The sequence below is a fragment of the Saccopteryx leptura genome, chromosome 3 (assembly GCF_036850995.1).
Source record: "Saccopteryx leptura isolate mSacLep1 chromosome 3, mSacLep1_pri_phased_curated, whole genome shotgun sequence".
Classification (NCBI taxonomy): Eukaryota; Metazoa; Chordata; class Mammalia; order Chiroptera; family Emballonuridae; genus Saccopteryx; species Saccopteryx leptura.
Window position 1 is genome coordinate 243035390 of NC_089505.1, and position 21683 is coordinate 243057072.

Here is a 21683-nt window from a genome sequence, read left to right on the forward strand (position 1 = left end):
CAGCTTTAGTGAATTGGCAGCAACCTTTGAGGAGCAAAGGAATTCTTTGTGAAGTATTTAAAGATGGACTGAAGTTTGTTGAGAGCATTTTGTGGAGAGTGATGTGGTCCATGGGCTGTTTTAGTTTGTTCTCTAACTCTTCCCTTCTTGGGCTGGGCTGCGGTGGGCTAGGCTGGGCTAGATTGGACTTGCTCTCCATTTTCTTCTTCATTTAGGCATTGTTTCTGAGAGCAGCTTTGATCGTGCATTCTTACACTCATGGATGTTGCTTCCTGTCAGCTTCCAGCAGCAGGAGTCTTCTTTTCAGTGTCCAGTGCTTCCCCGAATGGACTCTGCTCATGAGAAGCAAACACCAAAAAACTAGGAGTCAGCTGATGAGAAACCTTCCTTCCTGCAGCCTTTGGTTACAGTTCCTCTGCCATGATTTGCTACCTGTCATTCCTTGGGCCATGTAGGCATCCTGCCATCCTGCTCTTTCACACGTGCGAGGCGTTCGTGAGATTTTCCTTTTTTCCTCTTTACCTAAACTCTATGCTCTGTGGCAGTTACTGTAGTCTCCTGCCCCCTGGCAAACAGCCAGTGCAGAACTTTGGGCTCCTAAGGTTCCTTGTCTGCCATGCTGTTCCCCGGCCAGGCAGAAAGGAGAGGGCAAGTCAGAGAAAGACAGTGACAATCATGAGGAATAGGGAACGGGGTACATGAATATGGACAGGAAAAAAGGTATTGATGTGGAATTTTTGCTCTCTGTGAGAAACAAGTTGACACCATTAGGTTTCACTTTGTATTAACATATGAGAGGTTGTTTCCCAGCTTTTTACGCTTGGGGAGTGGTGAACAACAAATTATTTCAGAACCAAGAAGGCAGAAATAACCCTAAGCATAGGCAAATTAAAGTGAAATCATTGGCATTTAATCGTTCAACAATTAGGGTAGATCACTGTTTTGGGGACCTGCAGAAAGTTCTGGCAGACTGGTCTATGGAATAGAGGTTGAAAAACACTATATACTGCAGCAACTGCCATGAATTTGTGCACTAGCGAGAATTACCTTAAATATGATCTTCACTTTGTTTTATGTCATATCACCTCATTTACATCATTCGTTGATGTGTTTTTAGAATATGGATTATTTTTATGCTATCAGAGCTCTGGATTTGTCCATATCTTTTCTTCCCAGTCTTATTTTTAAGAGTCCCGTCGTTGTAAGACACATTGTGTGTGGTTTTCTTGATGACTTTATTTAGAAGCATCCTGAACTAACTTGACCTGAGGGATCTTCTGGAGAAACTTTAAAATGGTCTGTGAAGCAGTCGTGTGGTGAGTTACACTGTGCACCCGAGCAGGGGAACAGATGTGTGCAGCCAGCCCCCGTGGCCTGCTTGGCTCTGTTCTTCTTCCCTTGCTTAGTGCTTTCCTCATGTACCACTCTTGTCACTCTGAGTGAGAGCTGAGTTGTTAATGACTTGCACAGGGTGGTACAAGAGTAGGTTTACAGTTGTTCGTATAAAAAAAATACAAAAATTAATGAATAGAAGTGTAAGAATAAAATCTGTTTTGTGTACTTACAACTGTAACCATGTACTTGCCCCTTCCCCACACCTGCTCATATGTAGAGTAGCTGGTTTTGGAGAGCAAATTTATAGATCTAGTCCTTATCATTAATGGTGAGCTTTTAGGAGGACCTAGATCAATCTTTCATGGGGCTTTTTTAGTGTCTATGGGTGTGAAATCTGTGATGCCAGATGCCAGGAGCCCATGGGAAGATAGCTCATAGATTGGATCTCCAAAATGACACATGTCATTTATAGGCCTACTTTTCCTATTTTAGGCATGTGTTTTTTCATAGTTTGTGTATGATGTTTACCTAAAAAGAAATGTGATGGGGGATGCTGAAACTTATACATTTTTTTTCAAGGAGTTCCCCCTCAGACTCCCGACTTCCATGACACAATATGTTTTCAATATCTGCGGAGCAGACCGATGCGTCCTTTTTCTGAGTTCCTTCAGAAAAGAAGGGAATCCATATGTACTGCAGGGTTGGTGGTGGAAGATGGGAGGAACTGTGGTAACACAAGTCTGGTGGCGATAAAATGTTTACATGTTAAGGTATCGGTTCCAACATCCGGTTCTATTTTGACAAACCCTCATTAGGCCTTTCCTGGTCCCCAGCATCAGTAAGTATTTTCTCTCCATAGTTCCAGCCATTTAACTTCAGCTTGCTGGCTCACCATCATCTTAACCTCTGCAGAAATCGTCAGTATAGGAGAAGGAACCTAAAGATGTTTAGTCCAACACTCAGAAACAGCATCAAGCTCCACCTTGACTTAAGCATTCTTTTAATAGAATATTGTCTTGTCTCATAGACCAACTACCTGCATTTTTTACCCAATGGGATAATAACTAGGACCTGTCTTGAGAAGCATACCCAGTTCATCTACCTCTGGACTCTTCATTACTCTCACTGTTGATTTAATTAAAGACTGGGATCCCTCAAAGCCCTATATTGTAGCTGGGTGATACCAGATGCTAGTAGATTTTAGAATATCAACTACTTAGTTGTTTGGAGCTCCAAAAATCTTTTGCTCTTATATTTTATGTCCAGTGTACTATATATTTTTTAAGGCATTATATTGCCTCATGTTGGATTTACTCCAATACAAAGGCCCACTCTTTGCTACTTCCCATACTTTCTGGAAACCCTATTGTGCCTAGAAGAGATTTTCTTCTTTTTTTTTTTCTTTTTTTTTGTATTTTTCTGAAGCTGGAAATGGGGAGAGACAGCCAGACAGACTCCTGTATGCGCCCAACCGGGATCCACCTGGCACGCCCACCAGGGGCGAAGCTCTGCCCACTAGGGGGCAATGCTCTGCCCGTCTGGGGCGTCGCTCTGCCGCGACCAGAGCCACTCTAGCGCCTGGGGCAGAGGCCAAGGAGCCATCCCCAGAGCCCCGGCCATCTTTGCTCCAATGGAGCCTTGGCTGCGGGAGGGGAAGAGAGAGACAGAGAGGAGGGGGTGGGGGATGGAGAAGCAAATGGGCGCTTCTCCTATGTGCCCTGGCCGGGAATTGAAACCCGGTCCCCCGCACGCCATGCGGACGCTCTACCGCTGAGCCAACCGGCCAGGGCCTAGAAGAGATTTTCTTATGTCAACTATAACCGAGTTTGTTCCCATCTCAAGTTTGTGTCTTTTAGCAAGTCGGAAGTATAAGACCAATGTTGTTTTTCTAGTTTCAGACAGATTTATGCCATATTTTGTATTTTTCATGTCTACAGATATTGTACCAATAGTGCTTTTCACCACTACATGCCTAAATTCCAAAGATTATTTTATGATTTAGGACCAAATTTGAATTTGCCTAATTGTAAGTTTTGAAGTTGTGCTGTAATAACTTATTTAGATATTTTTTAAAATAGCAATTTACTAATATTAACTCATTTTTAATTAAATGGAAGTTTTCAGAATTGCAAATGCTTATGGATATAAACTTGGTTAGAATATGATTGTTGCAGGAATGTTAAAACTAATGATCTTTTGACCCATTCATTCATTTATTCAATAATTGACCTTTATGGCACTCAGTTTACCCTGATCTGAAATGTTTGTGGAGATTATTATTAACAGTGTGGATAGGATACATTCAGAAATTCAAAACTAAAAATTAAAAACTGAAAGCATTTGTTATTATAATTATCTACATTTTAACCTGAAATTTGGTATTCTGTTCAGCCTTTGGACCAATGTAGGACTTGCTGTCCTTTTCTGTTACAGTCATAGCAAAATTGATAGGTTTTCTCTATGCCTGATACTCTCTGGAAATCTTAGATGTGACATCCACTTTTGCCTCGGTTACTTTTTGTTATTGCTAAAACCTTAAATGCATACTACCTGACACATGATTGGAACCTAATAAAAGGTTCATTGTGCGTGGAAGTGTATGTTAACTCAGTATTTTTGGGGCAATAATGCTGTATTTCTCACAATGTTAAGTTTGTGTATCCTTCATTCCAGAAATTCTACTTCTAGGACTTTAGATATACTTGTATACATGTTCAAGGATGTTACATTGCAGCCTCTCTGTAACAGGACCAAAAAACAAACAAACAACACAAAAACTGAAAACAACTAAAAGGCCATCAATAATGGACTGGTTCTATAAATTTTGGTGCTTAGCAGTAGAATACTATGTTATATGTTACCATTAAAAACAATAGAATGGATGTACATTTAAATTGACTGGGAAAAATATAAAAATTTTTATAGCCATTTTGTAGACTATGTATAGTATGGGGTTTTATATTAAAAAAAGAATATCCATAGTTGTACAAATAAATATTTATATACACTATGTGAATGTAAGGACTTGGAAAATATCTGGAAGATCCATTCAGGAACTGGGGCGTGGAACTTAACTTTCCATTCCGCGCTGTAGTGTCTGTAGTGTTGGATATATGAAGGGTGCATTAAGGAACTCCTTCACTGTGCTACCTGCCGCCAGCTAAGGAGAGTACTCTAGTGCAGTGGTTCCCAACCCCGGGGCTGCGGACCGGTAGCAGTCCGTAGGCCATTTGGTACCGGTCCACAGAGAAAGAATAAATAACTTACATTATTTCCGTTTTATTTATATTTAAGTCTGTTGCATCTAAGACTCACTCCTGACGCTTGTCTCGGTCACGTGATACATTTATCCGTCCCACCCTAAAGGCCAGTCTGTGAAAATATTTTCTGACAAACCGGTCTGTGGCCCAAAAAAGGTTGGGGACCACTGTTCTAGTAAGTCCTATCTACTAACTAAGCTATTTAGTCCGCCCCCCACGTGATTACGTCATGAACCGGGCGGTGGCGCGTGCGCATTAGCAAGGAGCCAGTGCGGTGGGTGGAGCTAGGTGGGTTTCTGGTAGGAACTTGGGGTCGGCTCTGGTTCAGCACGCAGATTGTTGGACTGGCGGCTTGGGCACTCTTGGCGTTGGGTGGGCGGTTTCTCCGGGCCCACATGAGCCAACGGCATGGATCCCGCGGCAGCTGGAGCCAGGGACGCGTCTTCTGTGGACAGTCCTCGGCCAAGAAGAAGAAGGGCGGAACCCACATCCCCGAGAGGTAAGGTTCTTGGCCCCTGGGCGCGGCCCCTCCCGCTCATAGCTCCTGGGCCTGGGCTTCCCCTCCTGTGACCCCTGCCTGTGTCTGTGGCGGCCGCGCGCACTCCTCGGTCCCTGCGGTCCCTGGGAGGCGCTGACCCGGCTGCTGCCCCGCCCACGGCGCTTTCTGAGGCCTCCCACCCTTTCAAGAGCGGGGCTCTGCCGTTGCCCCTCGGATACAATGGGGGAGGGTGCTTTTTAAGATATAGGGCTGTCAGTGTTGGGGACACTTAATTACCAGAACCGAGACCCCCTTTAATGCCGATAGCTGTGTTATTTTGGAATAGAAAATGTGATTAGTAAGTACGAAGTTTGAGTGAAAAACCCCCACCAGTACCTCTGAATTTTTAACTGAAAAACTTGCTTGGTATGGGAATCATAGGGGGCGTACTGTTGATCCTAACAGGTCTCATTTGCGAGATCTTATTCTATAGGTTCAAATGATTATTGTTGAGATTTTACTCAAAGGTGAAGTGAATGCTTCTTTATTCCCTGACACCTTCTTTCTTCCATTTCAACTCATTAAATCCCTTTCATTTGATCTCTTGAAAATATTTTGAATCTTTCAGCTGTTCTCTGTCAACATCCTAATACAGAACTAGCTGGATCCATTGCTGTTAGCTCCTATGTAGTGTAGTATATCTACCTACTCTTAGTGTACTGTATAAATATCTACTCTAGTTTCCTTCCTATTCATTCTTCACATAAGAATTTTGTAATAGGCAAATTGCTCATAAACATCACTCAAAAACATTGTTTTAAGAATGAAAAACCTTTTACCATGGCATTTAGGTTTTGTACTAGAGTACTGCTGTTTTGCCAGCCCCAACTTGTGCCTCTTTTGCCTGCACCTTCTATGCTTCCAATAGACTGGATTAACCTTAGGTAATTCTGACTCATCTTACAGAAGTCAGTTCAAATATTACTGGTCACTGTGACTCCTAGCATTATTAAGGGAAGTTCACAGCCTATGTCAGGTTTTCTTTTAAAATACGAACTCGAATTTCCCTACTGATCGGTTTGGGTGTGTGAGTTGTTAGAGGACTAAAAATCAGTAGCAAAGTGGAAGAATTGAATTAAGCTGTTTCCACAGGTATGTATTAAAGGCACCTTCGTGTTCATTACCGTGTTGGTTCTACCAACATGGGATACAGGAGGTCTGGCCATCTCTGGGTTTAAATATGCCTTATTTGTTGAGGCCTTTGCACTGTTCTGTTGCCTGGTATCTGTTTTCAAGGTGGGGAAACAGGAAGAAGGAAAGTACAGTTTCCTAGACAGGGGTGAATAAGTAGAGCAGCAAAATGCAAAGCAAAAAGAGAGGATTAAGGAGTCTGTCAGAGTCTGTGCAGAGAGACAGGTTAACAATTTTGTTAACAAAAATGTATTAACAGGTGGACAGACTATCTCCCGGTTGGACAGAGGATGCCTGGGACTCGTTTCATTGCTTTCAAAGTTCCTTTGAAAAAGGTAAGCAAAAATTAATTTAGTATTCTTTCATAAGCCTGAAGTCACCATGTAGAATATAGATTCTCAGTTCTATCACCCTCCATTTTCTCTTTTTATAGCACATACTTTGTATTACGCCCTCTACTCTCCTGAGATGAAATTCATAGATAAATAAAACCTACTTTCATACTTAATTTTAAAGAAAAAAATGTCAGCTCTAAGTATAATACAAGGAATAAATAAAATAATTCATAATGTAATATGTATTTATATTTCAATATATAAATGTTTAGTTGTGACTATACTAGAAATGATTAACTAGTCAGTTCCTTGCATCATGAATGCCAGTACCGTAAATGCAGACTGATTTAGGTGGATTATATCGCCTTAGTGGTAGCAGTTTCAATTCCAGTGAGCAGCTCTTAATAGATTTCCAAATAAAACCAAGTTAATTCTTCACTGGTTAGTAAGGTGATACTATCCTGGAAAATTTAGTTTACGTGAAAATTGTACAAACCCTTATGTTTATTTGTGAAATGGAGCTAGTTTCTAAGGCTTAGATCAGCAGTTCTCAACCTGTGGGTTGCGACCCCGGTGGGGTCGCCTAAAGCCATCGGAAAATACATAATGCATATCAGGTATTTACACTCCGAATCATAACTGTAGCAAAATTACAGTTATGAAGTAGCCACCAAAATTATTTTTTGGTTTGGGTTCACCGCAACATGAGGAACTGTATTGCGGGGTCACGACATTAGAAAGTTGAGAACGACTGGCTTAGATGATTATGAACAGATTTTTCACCAATATGAATGTTGAGTAGGACATTCAAGAGTCATTCAGGTATGAGACACATTTGTAGGCCTGAACTGAGTTTGACAAAATGTCTAGCATCCATGATCCCAGCCACCATGTGTCTGTAAGACCCTTTGTTCTCATTTTCACAACCAAAAAATGCCCTGGGTAGAAAGTTTTGGATGTTAGCATGGAAATTATGTAAATAGTTTTTTTGTTTGAAGTAAGAAAGTAATAGGGGGGCAATGCATTTGACCGATGTAAAAGCTGTGAGAAGATATTCCATGTCTCATTAAAGTAGCCACCATACCATGGATTAGCCTCAGAAACGGCTACTTTAAATGTATTGGGAATTTATTATGTGAGTCATAGGTCCTTTTTTATCTACAGTGTAATTTCTTGTGCATCTTTGGACTTAAAAATCAGTTATTTCATAAAGATAAACATATGCGTATTGCCTGACCAGGCGGCGGCGCAATGGATAGAGCGTCGGACTGGGATGTGGAGAACCCAGGTTTGAGACCCCAAAGTCAACAGCTTGAGCACGGGCTCATCTAGTTTGAGCAAGGCTCACCAGCTTGAGCCAAGGTCGCTGGCTTGAGCAAGGGGTCACTCGGTTTGCTGTAGCCTCCTGGTCAAGGCACAGATGAGAGAGCAATCAATGAACAACTAAGGTGCCTCAATGAAGAATGGATGCTTCTCATCTCTCTCCCTTCCTGTCTCTCTGTCTCTGTCCCAAAAAGAACAAACAAACATATGCTTCTTATATCCACCAATACCAAGTACAGTGTTTGACATATACCGTATTTCCCCATGTGTTAAACACTCCTGTGTATAAGACACATCCTAATACAGGGGCCCGAATTTTGAAAAATAAATGTATTACATGAAGTTATTGAACTCAAGTTTTATTCATCATAAAATTCATACAGCTCCTCATCACTGTCAAAACTCCCATCCATTAGCTTGTCATATCTGTGTCTGATGACGAATCACTGTCTTCATATATTGCCTCATCTTCAGTTCCATCGGTGGCATTTGAAATGCCACACTTCTACAACCATTGTATAAGACATACCCAGTTTTTAGACCCCAGATTTTTTAAAAAAATGTGTCTTATACATGGGGAAATACGGTAACTATTTAACAAATCTTTGTTGAATGAATGAATGGACTTTCCAGCCACATTTACAGTTCCTGTGAGTTTTCTCCTATATTCCTTCTCATGTCTATGCAGTTTTTCTAACTCTTTTGAGTCCCTACTCAGTGGCCTCTAGAAGTGGATTCCTGGGATTTTACAAAGGCCTCTGTTCAGCCCCTTGCCTGAAAGTATATCAGCAAGAGAGAAAACAGGAAGACTCTTTAGTTTGCTTTCCTCCACAAAGCCACAGATCTTTCCTGTATGATGGTGTCATTATAAACAGCCTCTTCTAGCTCTGATACTTAAGTGACTTTATTCAGTGTTGGGATGGTTTAAGACCCATTAGACACCACAGAGCTGTATAACCACTCCCAGTGCAGTACCTGTTCTTGCAGTAGAATTAGGGAGATGGATTATTCCTGTGTGGAAGTGAGATGTGACATTGATTCCTGTGTGTTTTATGGAAGTCACCAAAGGAGTCACTTCACTATTTGAGAGTCCCTCCTTAAACACACTGACATAGAAACTAGAATACGTTAAGTATCAAAAAACTGTGGCAAAAAATCCCCAGAAATTGAAAAGAGGGGGAAGTGTTAACAGGGTTTATTAAGGAAGGCTTTTCTAAAGGCCTGTAACTTAGTTATCGAAAATTAGTTCTTGTTCAGGTAGCTGGGAATGACCATTGATCCATCGGCTCCAAATCTTTAAGAAACTTATATAGAGATTTTTTGCCCTGTAATTTACTCTTTAAAGCTTTTATAATATTTTGTGGAAAACTCAGCATCATAAACCTATTAAATTTCCCTCACTTAATTCATAAACTTAAAATCATCTTAAATAATCTGATTCTAAATCATATAAGAAAACAAGGGGGGGAGGGGAGGGGAGGGGAGAGGGGAGGGGCACAAAGAAAACCAGATAGAAGGTGACAGAAGACAATTTGACTTTGGGTGAGGGGTATGCAACATAATCAAATGTCAAAATAACCTGGAGATGTCTTCTCTGAACATATGTACCCTGATTCATCAATGTCACTCCATTAAAATTAATAATAATAATAATAATAATAATAATAAAAAGAAAACATAGCCAGAAATATTCTGAAAAGAAGAATAATATTGTAAGGGGGTCATGGAGCCCTATTAGGAATTAAGTCTGATTGAAAGTGTTGCTGGAGCCTGATCAGGTGGTGGCGCAGTAGATAGAGCATCAGATGGGGATGCGGGGGGGCCCAGGTTCAAAACCCCGAAGTCGCTGGCTTGAGTGCAGGCTTATCCAGCTGGAGCACAGAGTTGCTAGCTTGAGTGTGGGATCATAGACATGACCCCATGGTCACTGTCTTGAGGCCAAAGGTTGCTGGCTTGAAGCCCAAAGCTGGCTTGAGCAAAGGGTCACTCGCTCTGCTGCAGGCCCCAGTCAAGGCACATAGGAGAAAGCAATCAATGAACAACTTAGGAGACTAAGGAGCCACAATGAAGAATTGATGCTTCTCATCTCTTTCCCTTCCTGTCTGTCTGTCCCTATCTGTCCCTCTCTCTGTCTCTGTCACCAAAAAAAAAAAAAGAAAAGGAAGTGTTGCTGGAGTACAGGAGATTTGAAGGTAGTGAAACTATTCTGTACGATGCTGTAAGGGTAAGTACAGGTCAGTAGAAATAGGTCAATCCCATAGAATTACCATAAAAAGAGTGACTCAATGTAAACTATAGATTTTAATTGACAATGATGTGTCATAGTTGGTTCATTGATTCTAAGAGATGTACCACACTGGTATGGAATGTTTGCGTTTGGGCGGCTGTGGGGTGAACAAAAGAGGGTATGAGTGGGAACTGTGTACTTTCTCTTTAGTTTTATTGTGAACATAAAAGTGCTCTAAAAACGACTATATTCATTAAAAAATATATATGTTGTTGGCACTGAAATAACTAATAAGATTAGTGTAACAGAGTACACAAATAAGCCAGATACTTAAAGAACATTTAGCAATAAAAGCCATTCTTTGTATATATGTGTGTCTCTGTATATACACAGACACACATATATTTAATCAGCATTTATGTGTGCCTGTTTATAGGCACTTCAGTTGGAGCTGATGGTCCCTGCCCTCTGGGAGTTCACAGTCTCATTAGGAGACTAACATGAAACAAACACAGAAATCAATATAAACACAGGAGCTTATTTTCTTCGCTTTAGTCTTTCTGGATGAAAGGATTGAAATATTGCTTGTAAGTTCCAGGAAAGTGAAAACTTTCCCTTGAAACTTATTCTATGTCAGCATCACAGGGCTTGACTAAGTGAATTATGTAATACAGGATTTTAAGCACAGCTTTGCAGTTTCATATTTCATTCTTTCTGACAGAGTTTTGATGGGAAACTTGCACCAGAAGAACGTTTTTCCCCCTTGGATCTTTTTAACAAAATCCGTGAACAGAATGAAGAGCTTGGACTGATTATTGATTTAACATATACACACCGCTATTACAAACCAGAGGTAAATGGAAATCTTAATTGAAAAGAACCTTCTTTCTGATACTATAATAATTCATAGTAATAATTAATACATCATGCCAGTGGTTCTCAAAGTGTGCACCCTAGAAAATTTCCAGGTGCGCCCTATAGTATTCCAGAGAAATATATGCCTGTTGGGGACCAAAAAACCAACAGGGTTTTTGGAGTTTAGATTTTTGGGGGACAGAGGTGTGGGGAATTGGCTGTAAGCTGACAGTCTGCCCAACCCCCCATCTCACTTGCCTGATTAGGTTGCAAAAGGCTGTTAAACTGTGGTGCTGGATTGTTTATACTGCCCCCCATGTTCTCTGGAAAGACTGGAGGCAAGTTTCTTCTAGTCTTTGTTTGGTGTAAAGTTAAGATGATATGTATGGTGGGGGTTTCCTGCACTCAACACAATTAAGAGTAAAAAGAGAGAAATTCTTCAATGTATTGATGAGGAAATGAGAGTTTGCCTTTCAAGTACACGCCCAAACATTGAAGAAATTGCTAGGACACATCAGGCTCATGTTTCTCATAAACACAAGAATGAAAAAACATATTCGTGCTGGGACCTGCCGAATTTACTAAATCTTACTAAGAATGTATCTATATACCTGTATATAAAAAGAATTTTTTTTGTCATTTTTAAATTTTTTAACCCCTCTTTTTTATGAATTCTAAAAAGCATAACTCAAGAAATGTAACATAAAAATGTTTTTTAATGTCAGAATAAATTTAATTTTGTCATATTTATTTCATTTAATTACCATAAAAGCATGCTTGGACTTTATCTATTTTTTCTTTAATATTTGACTTAATTATTATTACATATTTCTCAGAAATTTGGCTCCTGAATCTTATGTCATGTAATGACATGACATCAGTTATTTCTATGCTTTTTCAGTGATCACAGTTAGCAGATGTGTTTGTAGGTTTGTTTTTAATACACAATACATCATAATTCATACTGATACTTTTCCATTAAATTTAGAACTAAGGATTTTCATTTAACTTCTTCCAGCTTTTATCAATATCTACTTTTTCCCCTCCCTCCTCCAACAAGAATAGTAGTTCTCACCAGTGCCTGAAGTTTGCTGTGTCTCACAATGGAAACCCTAATTCTTCTGACTGTATTATACTTATATCACAGCTGCCTTATGGACCTTGAAATGTAAAATATTAGGTAGAATTATTTATACAGTTTTTAGTTACATATGCATTCATTCACATGAATTTTGCTTTCAGTTTTGTATATCTCTTTACTAATCCATTCTGTCAATTTAATAGAAATTAAGTGACACTTCCTGGTTGAAGCAGCTTGGGGAAAAATGGCTCTTTTATCAGAATTACTGACATATGAAATTTCTTACACTCTCTTGGTTTACATTCTGGCCAATTTAATTAATTTTTAATTTTTTATGCAAATTAATAATATACATATTTATGGCTTTGTTTCATAGGACTTACCAGAAACTATTCCTTACTTAAAGATTTATACAATCGGTCATCAGGTGCCTGATGGTGACACTATTTCTAAATTCATATGTGCTGTTAAGGGCTTCTTGAAGGAAAATGAAGATAATGGTGAGTTGGTTATCTTTCTTACCTGCACTTTGGCATGCATTTTTAGTGGGACTGTGGATTTTTATAGTTCCTACATTAGGCTTGTTGTATTTGATGATGTGGACATAGTAGGTGGTGGTAATAGAGTAAAGTGTTTTATCTTTTTATTGCTACAAATAAACAATTTAGTTTGAAAGAGAGGTCAGTGAGAAACATGAACTGAACTGGCTCATCTCTTTTATTAAATATTTGGATACCGGGTGGATCCCGGTCGGGCGCATGCGGGAGTCTGTCTGACTGTCTCTCCCTGTTTCCAGCTTCAGAAAAATGAAAAAAAAAAAAAAAATTTGGATAGGAAATATATAATAAACTAAAATAGGTTTGTTTTTTTTAATTTATTGCTTAAGAGGTGAAGTGAATGCGTGGAATGAAAGTTTAAAATCTCAATGTTTTAGCGTGTATAAAAGAGAAAACAAGTCAAAAGATTGGAGTGAAACAGATCCCTAATAGCAGAACAAAACGGAGTGGATTAGTGAAGTTGCACCGTCATTATATGTATTTAAAATTTTTTCTCTACTTTGGGTACAAGTAAGGAAAACCTTACTGAGGAGTCAGTGTTTGGGCTGCGCTGCAGGGAACAGGATTTAACCAAATTGAGGAAAGGACAGCTCAGGTATTGGGAACAGGTACAAAGCACAGGGCTTGAATGTGTGTCGTGGAGGTTCAGTCTCTGGTGCCACCAGAGAGTAGTGTGAAAGGGCATAGAATTCATGTATTCATTTTCAACAAATATTTATATAACGCCTTCAAAGGTGACATCACTGTTCTAGGAGATAGGAACAGAAAAAAGTTCTTCTTGTCCTTCTATATTTCATATCATAGTGGCAGAGAGACAAATAAACGAGTGAATGTGTGGAATGTCAGGTGTTAAGAGTTCTGGAGAATAACAGAACAGAATAAAGAGGTGAGACAATGTGGCAGATGATCAGGAATTGATCTATTAAGATATCATTTAGCAGCACCTTAATGGAAGGAAGGAACCAAGCCATTGGATATCTGGGGAAGACAGGGTAGGTAGTGTTCTAAAGCAGAGGGAATAGTGAGTGCAAAGTCCCTGAGGCACGACTCTCCTTGGCATGTTTGAGAAATAGCGAGGAGGACAGTGTCATTGGAATGGGGAGAGTGAGTGAGATCAGAGAAATACAAAATGGGATCAGAGATGTTGGCAAGGGCCAGGAGGAAGGTGGCTCATGTAGGTCCTTGTAATTCATAGTTCAAATCATTGTGGACTTCCAGTTTAGTTGGAAAGGCAGATTGATATCTGTTTATTAAGAGTCTAAATGCTATGCTTTGCATTTGGGTTTTATTCTTTTAACAAGGGAAAAACCCATGCAGGTGTCTATCTTAGAAAGATGACATCTTCCATATGGAGGATCATGAATCAGAAGAGATTACAGTGGGGAAGTAGTAATCCAGACCGGAGATGCTGAGTATCTTTCTACCAGACAGCACCTACTCACAGGAACATATTTTGCAGAAATCAGTCGCTTGCTATTGTTTGTAATTTCTCACATAATTTAAAAAAATGATGGGCTCATAAATCCTATGGCATAGAGGGAGAAAAGCCTTAGAAGTGATTTTGTGTTTGTTCAGTTTGCCTGCTGCGTAGCCTGCGCTTATATCTCCAAATCTTGCTTTTTCATTGTAAACTACCACCAGGGCTGTTTACGGGAGGGCGTACCTCACAGGGATCATGAAGCCATGGCAGGTGATGGGCAGAAAATGAGGGAAGTTATGGATGTGTCTTGGGAACTCAGGAATACAACAGAAACTGTCTTTTTTTTTTTTTTTTTTTTTTTTTACTGAGAGAGACAGGGACAAACAGGAAGGGAGAGAGAATTTTATTCTTCTTACAGCTTGTTGTTTTTTTTTTTTAATTCCCTTTTTCTAGATACAGTCAGTTACTGATGAGACAAATGAGTTTCTTTCAGTAGAGTTTTATTTTAATGTAAGTACCTGAGCAGGCCTTTCGTAAGTTCCACTATTGCATCTAATTGGGGACTATGCAAAATTACCCAGAGACAATGAATTTTGATTTTCTATTAGATGATTCTTTATAGTATGTTCCTAAGAAAACACTGATCTCTTCAGACTTATGTATTTTTACGTTGCAGTCATGTTTTGGTAACTCACAAATGTTACTCTGAAAATTTTATACTTTTTCTAAGGTATGTGCTTCAATTATTTAATTCTACATTCTCTGTTTTATAGACAGACTTATTGGTGTCCACTGCACCCATGGTTTAAACAGGACTGGCTACCTCATCTGCAGGTGAGTTGTAACCACTACAGGCAGATCACATCTAAGTTTTGTTTTATTACTGATATCAATTAGTTGCAAAAAGTGCAATCATTATAGAAATGTATGGAGTAGAAAGCAATATTGCCCACCACCCAGAGATTATCACCAGAAGTAATTTAGAGCATATTTTTTCAGACTTTAAAAATGTATATATATTAGTGCATATTTAAAAGGCTGCATTGTTCCTTTGTTTACTGATGAATATAAAATCAGAAGATTTTGATATTATAAAACATTAAAATAATGAACATTATTCTATGAACATTTTCAACTATATATGCTATTGTCTCAGCTAATTTTTTACTGAGAGGGAATTTCTTTTTTTTTTTGGTGAGAGAGAGACACACAGTCAAGGTCAGACAGACAGGAAGGGAAAGAGATGAGAAGCATCAACAACCTTAGTTGTTATTGATGGCTTTCTCATATCTGCCTTGACCAGGGGGCTACAGTCGAGCTAGTGACCCCTTGCTCAAGCCAGTGACCATGGGTTCATGTCTGTGATTTTATACTCAAGCCGGCCTTGATCAAGCTGGTGATCCTGCACTCAAGCTGGATGAGCTGGTGCATAAGCCAGCGACCTTGGGGTTTTGAACTTGGGTCCTCAGCATCCCAGGGCATTCTTCTAGCACTGTGCCACTACCTGGTCAAGCAAGAGAAAATTTCTTAATGAAAAACCTGATGTTCATATTATTTTTTGTGGTTGTTGCTACAGTATACTGATTTGTGTTTGTTTATTCAGAAAATATTTATTGAGCATTTGTTGTTGTAAGCACAGTGCAGGGTGCTAGCCAAAAGACTTGTGAGTTTGTGAGCAAATACACCGGCCCTTTAGGAATCTAACAGTCTAGAGAGAGAATAGCTATTCACGAATCACAGAAATGCATATAGAATTAAACTTTGACAAGTGCCAAGGTGGAGGGGGACATGGTATGAAGATGCATATTAATGGGGAAGATTTGACCTCTCTGTGAAGATTAGAGAAGCTTTTTGTGGGGAAGTTTGATCTGCTGTCTGAAGGAATAGTAGATATTAAGAAGACAGGGGCATTGGGGAGAGAATTATGGGTATAAGGAAAGTAAGACCCTATAACAGGGACTGGCCAGGAAGGCTAGGCCGTGGTGGAAGTATGGCATTGAAATAGAACTGGAAATATGGGTAGGATCTAGATCATGCAGGCTTATACTTAAGGTTTTTTACTTTATCTTAAGAGTAATAGAAAATCATTGATCTTTTTTCATTGAGGGTTAGTGTAGAACATGATCATTTGCATTCTCCACCTATCTATTTTGTACTATGTGGAGAATACACCTCAGAGGCACAGGGAGAAAGCACGTAGACAAATTAGGAGGCTTTTGTGGACATTGAACTTAATGGTGGCTTGGTCCTGGGTGTGGTGTTCATTTTGGGGGAAAGATGTGGACATTCTAGAGCTATTTGGGTGATGTCATTGTTAGAATTCGTGGTGAATTGAAAATGAGTGTAAGGAAAAATGAAGTTATGGTGACTCGTAATATTCTGACCCATCACTTGGTTAAATAATATTTTTTAGGGATGCTATTAATATTTTCCCTTAATTTCTCTTTTGCTATATGTTCATTTCCTGGTAAATATGCTCATATTTTGATTTTAAAAATTACTTGGATTTTATCAAGTACATTTTTAACATCTGCGAATTCTGTTTGGTATTTTCTTCTCTTTTATTTATTAAATTGTTACATTAATGTAAGAAATTTTATTAATACATTTTAAAATTTGTCTCATCCTTGGAATAAAGCCTTTTTGTGATTGTGGTATATCATTTTTAATTATCTATAATAATCATTGGATTAGATGTGCTAATTTTCTTAAGATTTTTATACTATATTGGTAAGTGAAATTAGACATTTTCTGAAAAAGTTGCTTTTTTAAATATATAAATGACTCAAATTATGTTGTTTTGTTAGATATTTGATTGATGTAGAAGGCATGAGGCCAGATGTTGCAATTGAATGTAAGTATGGGGGTTATCAATGTTCTTCCCTTTTTATAGAAGTTGAGGTAGAAATGTAGATGAAATTCTCAATTTCTGGAAGAAAAGAAAAGTTTGTAATTTATTTCTTCTGACATGAAATTATCTTTAGGCAAAACATTATGTCGGGATGTATCTGTAAATAAATGAGATATAACAGCCTGAATAGTCAGTGGATTTCAGCTCTGATCTGCTTTCTCTGGGAGAGAAGTGCTTTTTGTAGTTATGTCTAACAGTTCTTCCACTCCTCAGTATTCAATAGATGCCGGGGACATTGCATAGAAAGACAGAACTACATTGAAGATCTTCGGAATGGTCCCTTCAGAAAGTAAGTTGCAGTTTTCGTATGAGGTTTGTGGTTAGGGAGTTCCGTTTTTATGTCATTTAAGTTGCACGTGCCTATTCTTCTTGTGGCTTGTTTACTTGCTCAGGGAAACCTAAACAGATAGGAATGGGGAGAGGGTGGGATTGTTATTTTTATGGGCCAAAATATATATACTAGATTGGCTACTGACTTTGGAAACCAGTTAATATTGTGTGTAAATACCATTCTCTTTGAGGAATCGAGATTCCAGGGCTTCCAGATCAAGTGGTTTCGAAAACTCAAAGTATTTGATGGAACCAGTCCACACTGCTAATAAGGCTGTACACCGAGGACCTAGGAATAGCATGTGTCAGAGCCAAGGTTACCCAACACCGTCTTGGCATTTCCACACTCAGACCCAAGGTCTGCAGCACTCAGTAAGGTATCTCTGCTTTCCCTGTTTCTAGAAAGAGAAGTCAGTAGCATTAAAAGTTAGTGCAAACACATTGTGATAATGGTTAGGAACTGACATTTTCTTGCTAATCATTATTAACCAGATGATATTGTTTCTTTGTATTTTGCATTTCTGGCTGGAAAATCAAGTGTGGGATGGGAAATATATGACTTTTCAGAAGCAGTTGGGAAGGGGACTTAGAAATTGTTATTGCTTCTAAACTCAGGTTAAGCCAACAATTTGATGTCACTACCAGAGAGATTCTTGCTTTCTTTGGCTATGGTAATAGTGGTATAGTTTTCAGCATAAAGAAGTTTGATTTAAAGAGTAAATATAACTTACAGGGAAAGTAGTAAAAATTCCAGTTGAGAAACTTGGAAGGGATTCGAACAGTTAAATCAGAAAAATATTTCCCCTTGGGAAATAGAAAAAAGTCTCAGTACAGTTAAAATAGCAAGGTTCTGTTCTTTGCCTGTTAATTTAGCAAGGTTTTGATAGAGCAGTCAGCATAGTGGTTGGCAGGCTGGACCTGGATTTGCACAGCATTCCCTCCGTCATTCCCTGTGTGATCTGGGGTAAGATTTCTAAATTTCTCTTTTCTCATCAGTCAGATGGAAATTTTAATAATACCTACCTTGTAGAGATTGTTTTTGACTATTATGTGAAGTAAAAAAAATACTTTATCTCACCGTTCAAATGGATGTCATCATTTTTAGAAGATGTAAACCTTTTTTTGTAAATGCTGCTTATGTTGACAATGGCACTGAAAATTGGTATGGTCTTTTTGAAACAGTATTTTAAAGCCATAAAAAATGCTCCTACTTTGTAATTTCACATTGAGACTAAATATATATTTTAAAATATGGTAAAGTTATATTCATGTAATCATTCAGCACATTTCTCAAACCTCCCTACTACATAGCAGACACTTGACTAGGTGCTCCGGATACAGTCGTATATGTTCTGAGATATTATAGTGAGAAAGCATGTAGTAACTTACATTTCTTTCTTATCTTTTTTTTTTTTTTTTTTTTAGCGTGAGAGACAGAGACAGACAGATAGGGACAGACAGGAAGGGAGAGAGATGAAAAACATCAATCCGCCCCCTCCTAGGTTGTCCAATATTTTGGCATACAGATCTTCATAGTATTTTCTTACAATACTTTGTATATCTTTGGTGTCTGTTGTTACCTCTCCGCTTCCATTTCTTGATTACCTTTTCAAAGAACCAGCTCTTGGGTCATTGATCCTCTGTATTTTTTTTAGATTCTGTGTCATTTATTTCTGTTCTGATCTTCATCATTTCCTTCCTTCCACTTCCTTTGGGCTTTATTTGTGGTTCTTTTTTTAGTTCTTATGGATGCAGGGTTGTTTATTTGAGCTTTTTCTTGCTTCTTAAGGTATCCTGTAATGCAGTGATTTTCAACCTTTGTTTCTCATGCACTCATAAACTTAATTACTAAAGAAAAAGGGGCCCTGACCTCTTCTTCCTTAGTAACTAATTTATTTGTGCCATGAGATGAAATGGTTGTATTTAGTCAGGGGCACTGACCTTAGTACTTAGTGTGTGTTTGTGCCATGAAAAAAAAAGGTTGAAAATCACTGCAGTGTAATGCTATGAACTTCCCTCTCAGGACTGCTTTTGCTGTTTCCCATAGATTTTGCATTGTTGTATGTTCATTTTCATTTGTTTCAAGGAAATTTTTTATTTCTTCCTTGATCTCGTTGTTAACGCATTCGTTATTTAATAACATGCTATTTAGCCTCTTAGTGTTTGAATATTTTTCAGTTTTTTATTGTAGTTGATTCCTAGTTTCATGCCATTGTGATCAGAGAAGATGCTTGATACGATTTCAATCTTAAATTTATTGAGACTCATTTTGTGTCCTAACATGTGGTCTATCCTAGAGAATGTACCATGAGCACTTGAAAAGTAGGTTACATTTCTAAGAGTGAAGAATAGCTATGCAAATTATGTCCATACTATGACATTTTATAAAGCCATGAAAAGTGATAGCTCACTTACGGTAAGTCAAAATAATTGATTATGATTTAACAGAAAAACGAAAAATGGAAAAGATGCTGGGGGAAAAGATAAAAAAATGATATATTAACCAGGAAAATTAGATTAGGTAAGGTTGAGAGGTATAGGAGTGGTGGTGGGTATATTTTCTTTTCTTGATTTCAGATTTTTTTTGTATGATATTAGATTTACCAATCTTGCTTTTGAGACAATTTAAATTTTCCAAATTTGTTGCACATACTATGGTTTTAATTTCTATACTTTATAATTAATTTATATGTGTATATATTTATAAAGTGATAGTAGCATTATTTATTCAGAAATAAGTAGCTTATTCTGCCTCATGTCAATCTGCCAGACCAGGAAAGAAAGTTACTGATGAGAACAGTGCAGGCATTTCCCTCTGTAGTGAAAGGTGGAAAGGCTCCTGGGAATCTGCTGTGTACTGAGACATTATGGTACTTAATTTAACTGCATTGTCTAAATTTACCTCCAGAACACTGATGAAGAGGGAAGGTGCTATTAGGTCCATTTTATAAGGAACTGAGAAATGCAAAGATTAAGCAATATATCTGCTAAGGGCACAAAAGAAAATGGTAGAACCAGAGTATCTATGTTTTATTTTACAAATCTAATATATTTTATAAAACTACTAATAGTTTATTACTTTTTCTTTTAAGAAAATTTTCAAAGAATCAGAACGTTTACCAGAGAAGCCATAACCCTCCTCCGGGTCCCCCTGGAGAAGACTATTCACAAAGGAGGTACTCTTGGAATGTGCAGCCAAATGCCAGTCATGCAGTCCAGAACACAAGCTGGAGTCCTGGCAGTTACTGTGGACTGCCGTATCCAACCTACTACAAATGGACCAAGTGACACTTACCACCCTGGAAATCTGTCTGCAGATTTCAGAACTGAAGACAGCTGATATGACTTTTTATAAGATCAGGTCATATGAGGATTATAATCCGTTTTTTTCTCCCTAGTGTTTAATGGTAAGGAAAAAATATATTGATACTTTTCTGATAAATTTGTAGTATTTGCAATAGTAAAGAAAATGATCTGTTGTTCCAGTCTTGAATTTTTTAAAAAAGATGTTATTTTGGAACTGATAAGGTAATAAAGAACATTCCTTGTACATAATTTTTAAAAATTCTATCTTTTCTAGGAATTTCTTTTGACTGGGTTTATCACATGATTATGTGTATACAAAAATTTTTAGTCATGTTCTATTTTGCCATGCCCTATACTAATCCAATCATTAAGAGTCTTTTTTTTTTACCTCTAACTGTTCAAGATTTCTATTAAAATCTACCTAAAAGACAATCTCTTTGGAACCTAATCATTATTTTTAATAGTTGTAGTATTTTTGTGATTAGACATTTATTTCTTTGGCATTCTATTTGGGATTTGATCAACTTTCTCTCACTGAATTGTCTGCCATCTAACACAGGAGTGGATAAACTTTTAGGAATCGATTGGTAATTGGGTAAGAGACTAGTAAACCAGAATCCTGGTAGTTTACCTGACAGGGTAAGTGTTATCAACTGTGTAAAACTACTCAGAAAACTTGAAAACTTATATAAAGGTTGAGCCTTACCTATGGTGGCACAGAGGACAAAGCATCAACCTGGAATGCTGAGGTCATGAGTATGAAACCCCGGGCTTGCCTGGTCAGAGCACATGTGGGAGTTGATGCTGCCTACTGCTACTCCTCCCCCCTTCTCTCTCTCTTTCTCTCCTCTCACTGTCCTCTCTGTCTATAAATGAATGAATATAATAAAAAGAATGGTTGCTTAAGGAACAGAATAGAAGATGACATCTAAAGTCTGGGTTTTCTGGGAAGACTTGCATGGCTCGTTGTGTTTTTGATTCTCTGCTGAAAAGAACTTGCTGGGATCATTCTCCACATCCCTCTCACAGTGGAGTAGTCCCTTCACCTTGACTCTTTCTGAGTTATCTCTTCTG

The 21683-nt window shown here is 38.3% G+C and overlaps 1 protein-coding gene across 1 annotated transcript; it reads left to right on the forward strand.

Moving 5' to 3' along the window:
• Window positions 1–4864: 4864 nt before the first annotated feature.
• DUSP11 (dual specificity phosphatase 11) lies at window positions 4865–21376 on the forward strand. The gene is made up of 9 exons (XM_066372369.1): window positions 4865–5094; window positions 6524–6599; window positions 10871–11002; window positions 12462–12585; window positions 14836–14896; window positions 16870–16916; window positions 17187–17262; window positions 17495–17680; window positions 20396–21376. The coding sequence occupies exons 1-9, from the start codon at window positions 4991–4993 to the stop codon at window positions 20589–20591; spliced, it is 1002 nt and encodes a 333-aa protein (XP_066228466.1). The 5' UTR covers window positions 4865–4990; the 3' UTR covers window positions 20592–21376.
• The last annotated feature ends 307 nt before the right edge of the window (window positions 21377–21683 follow it).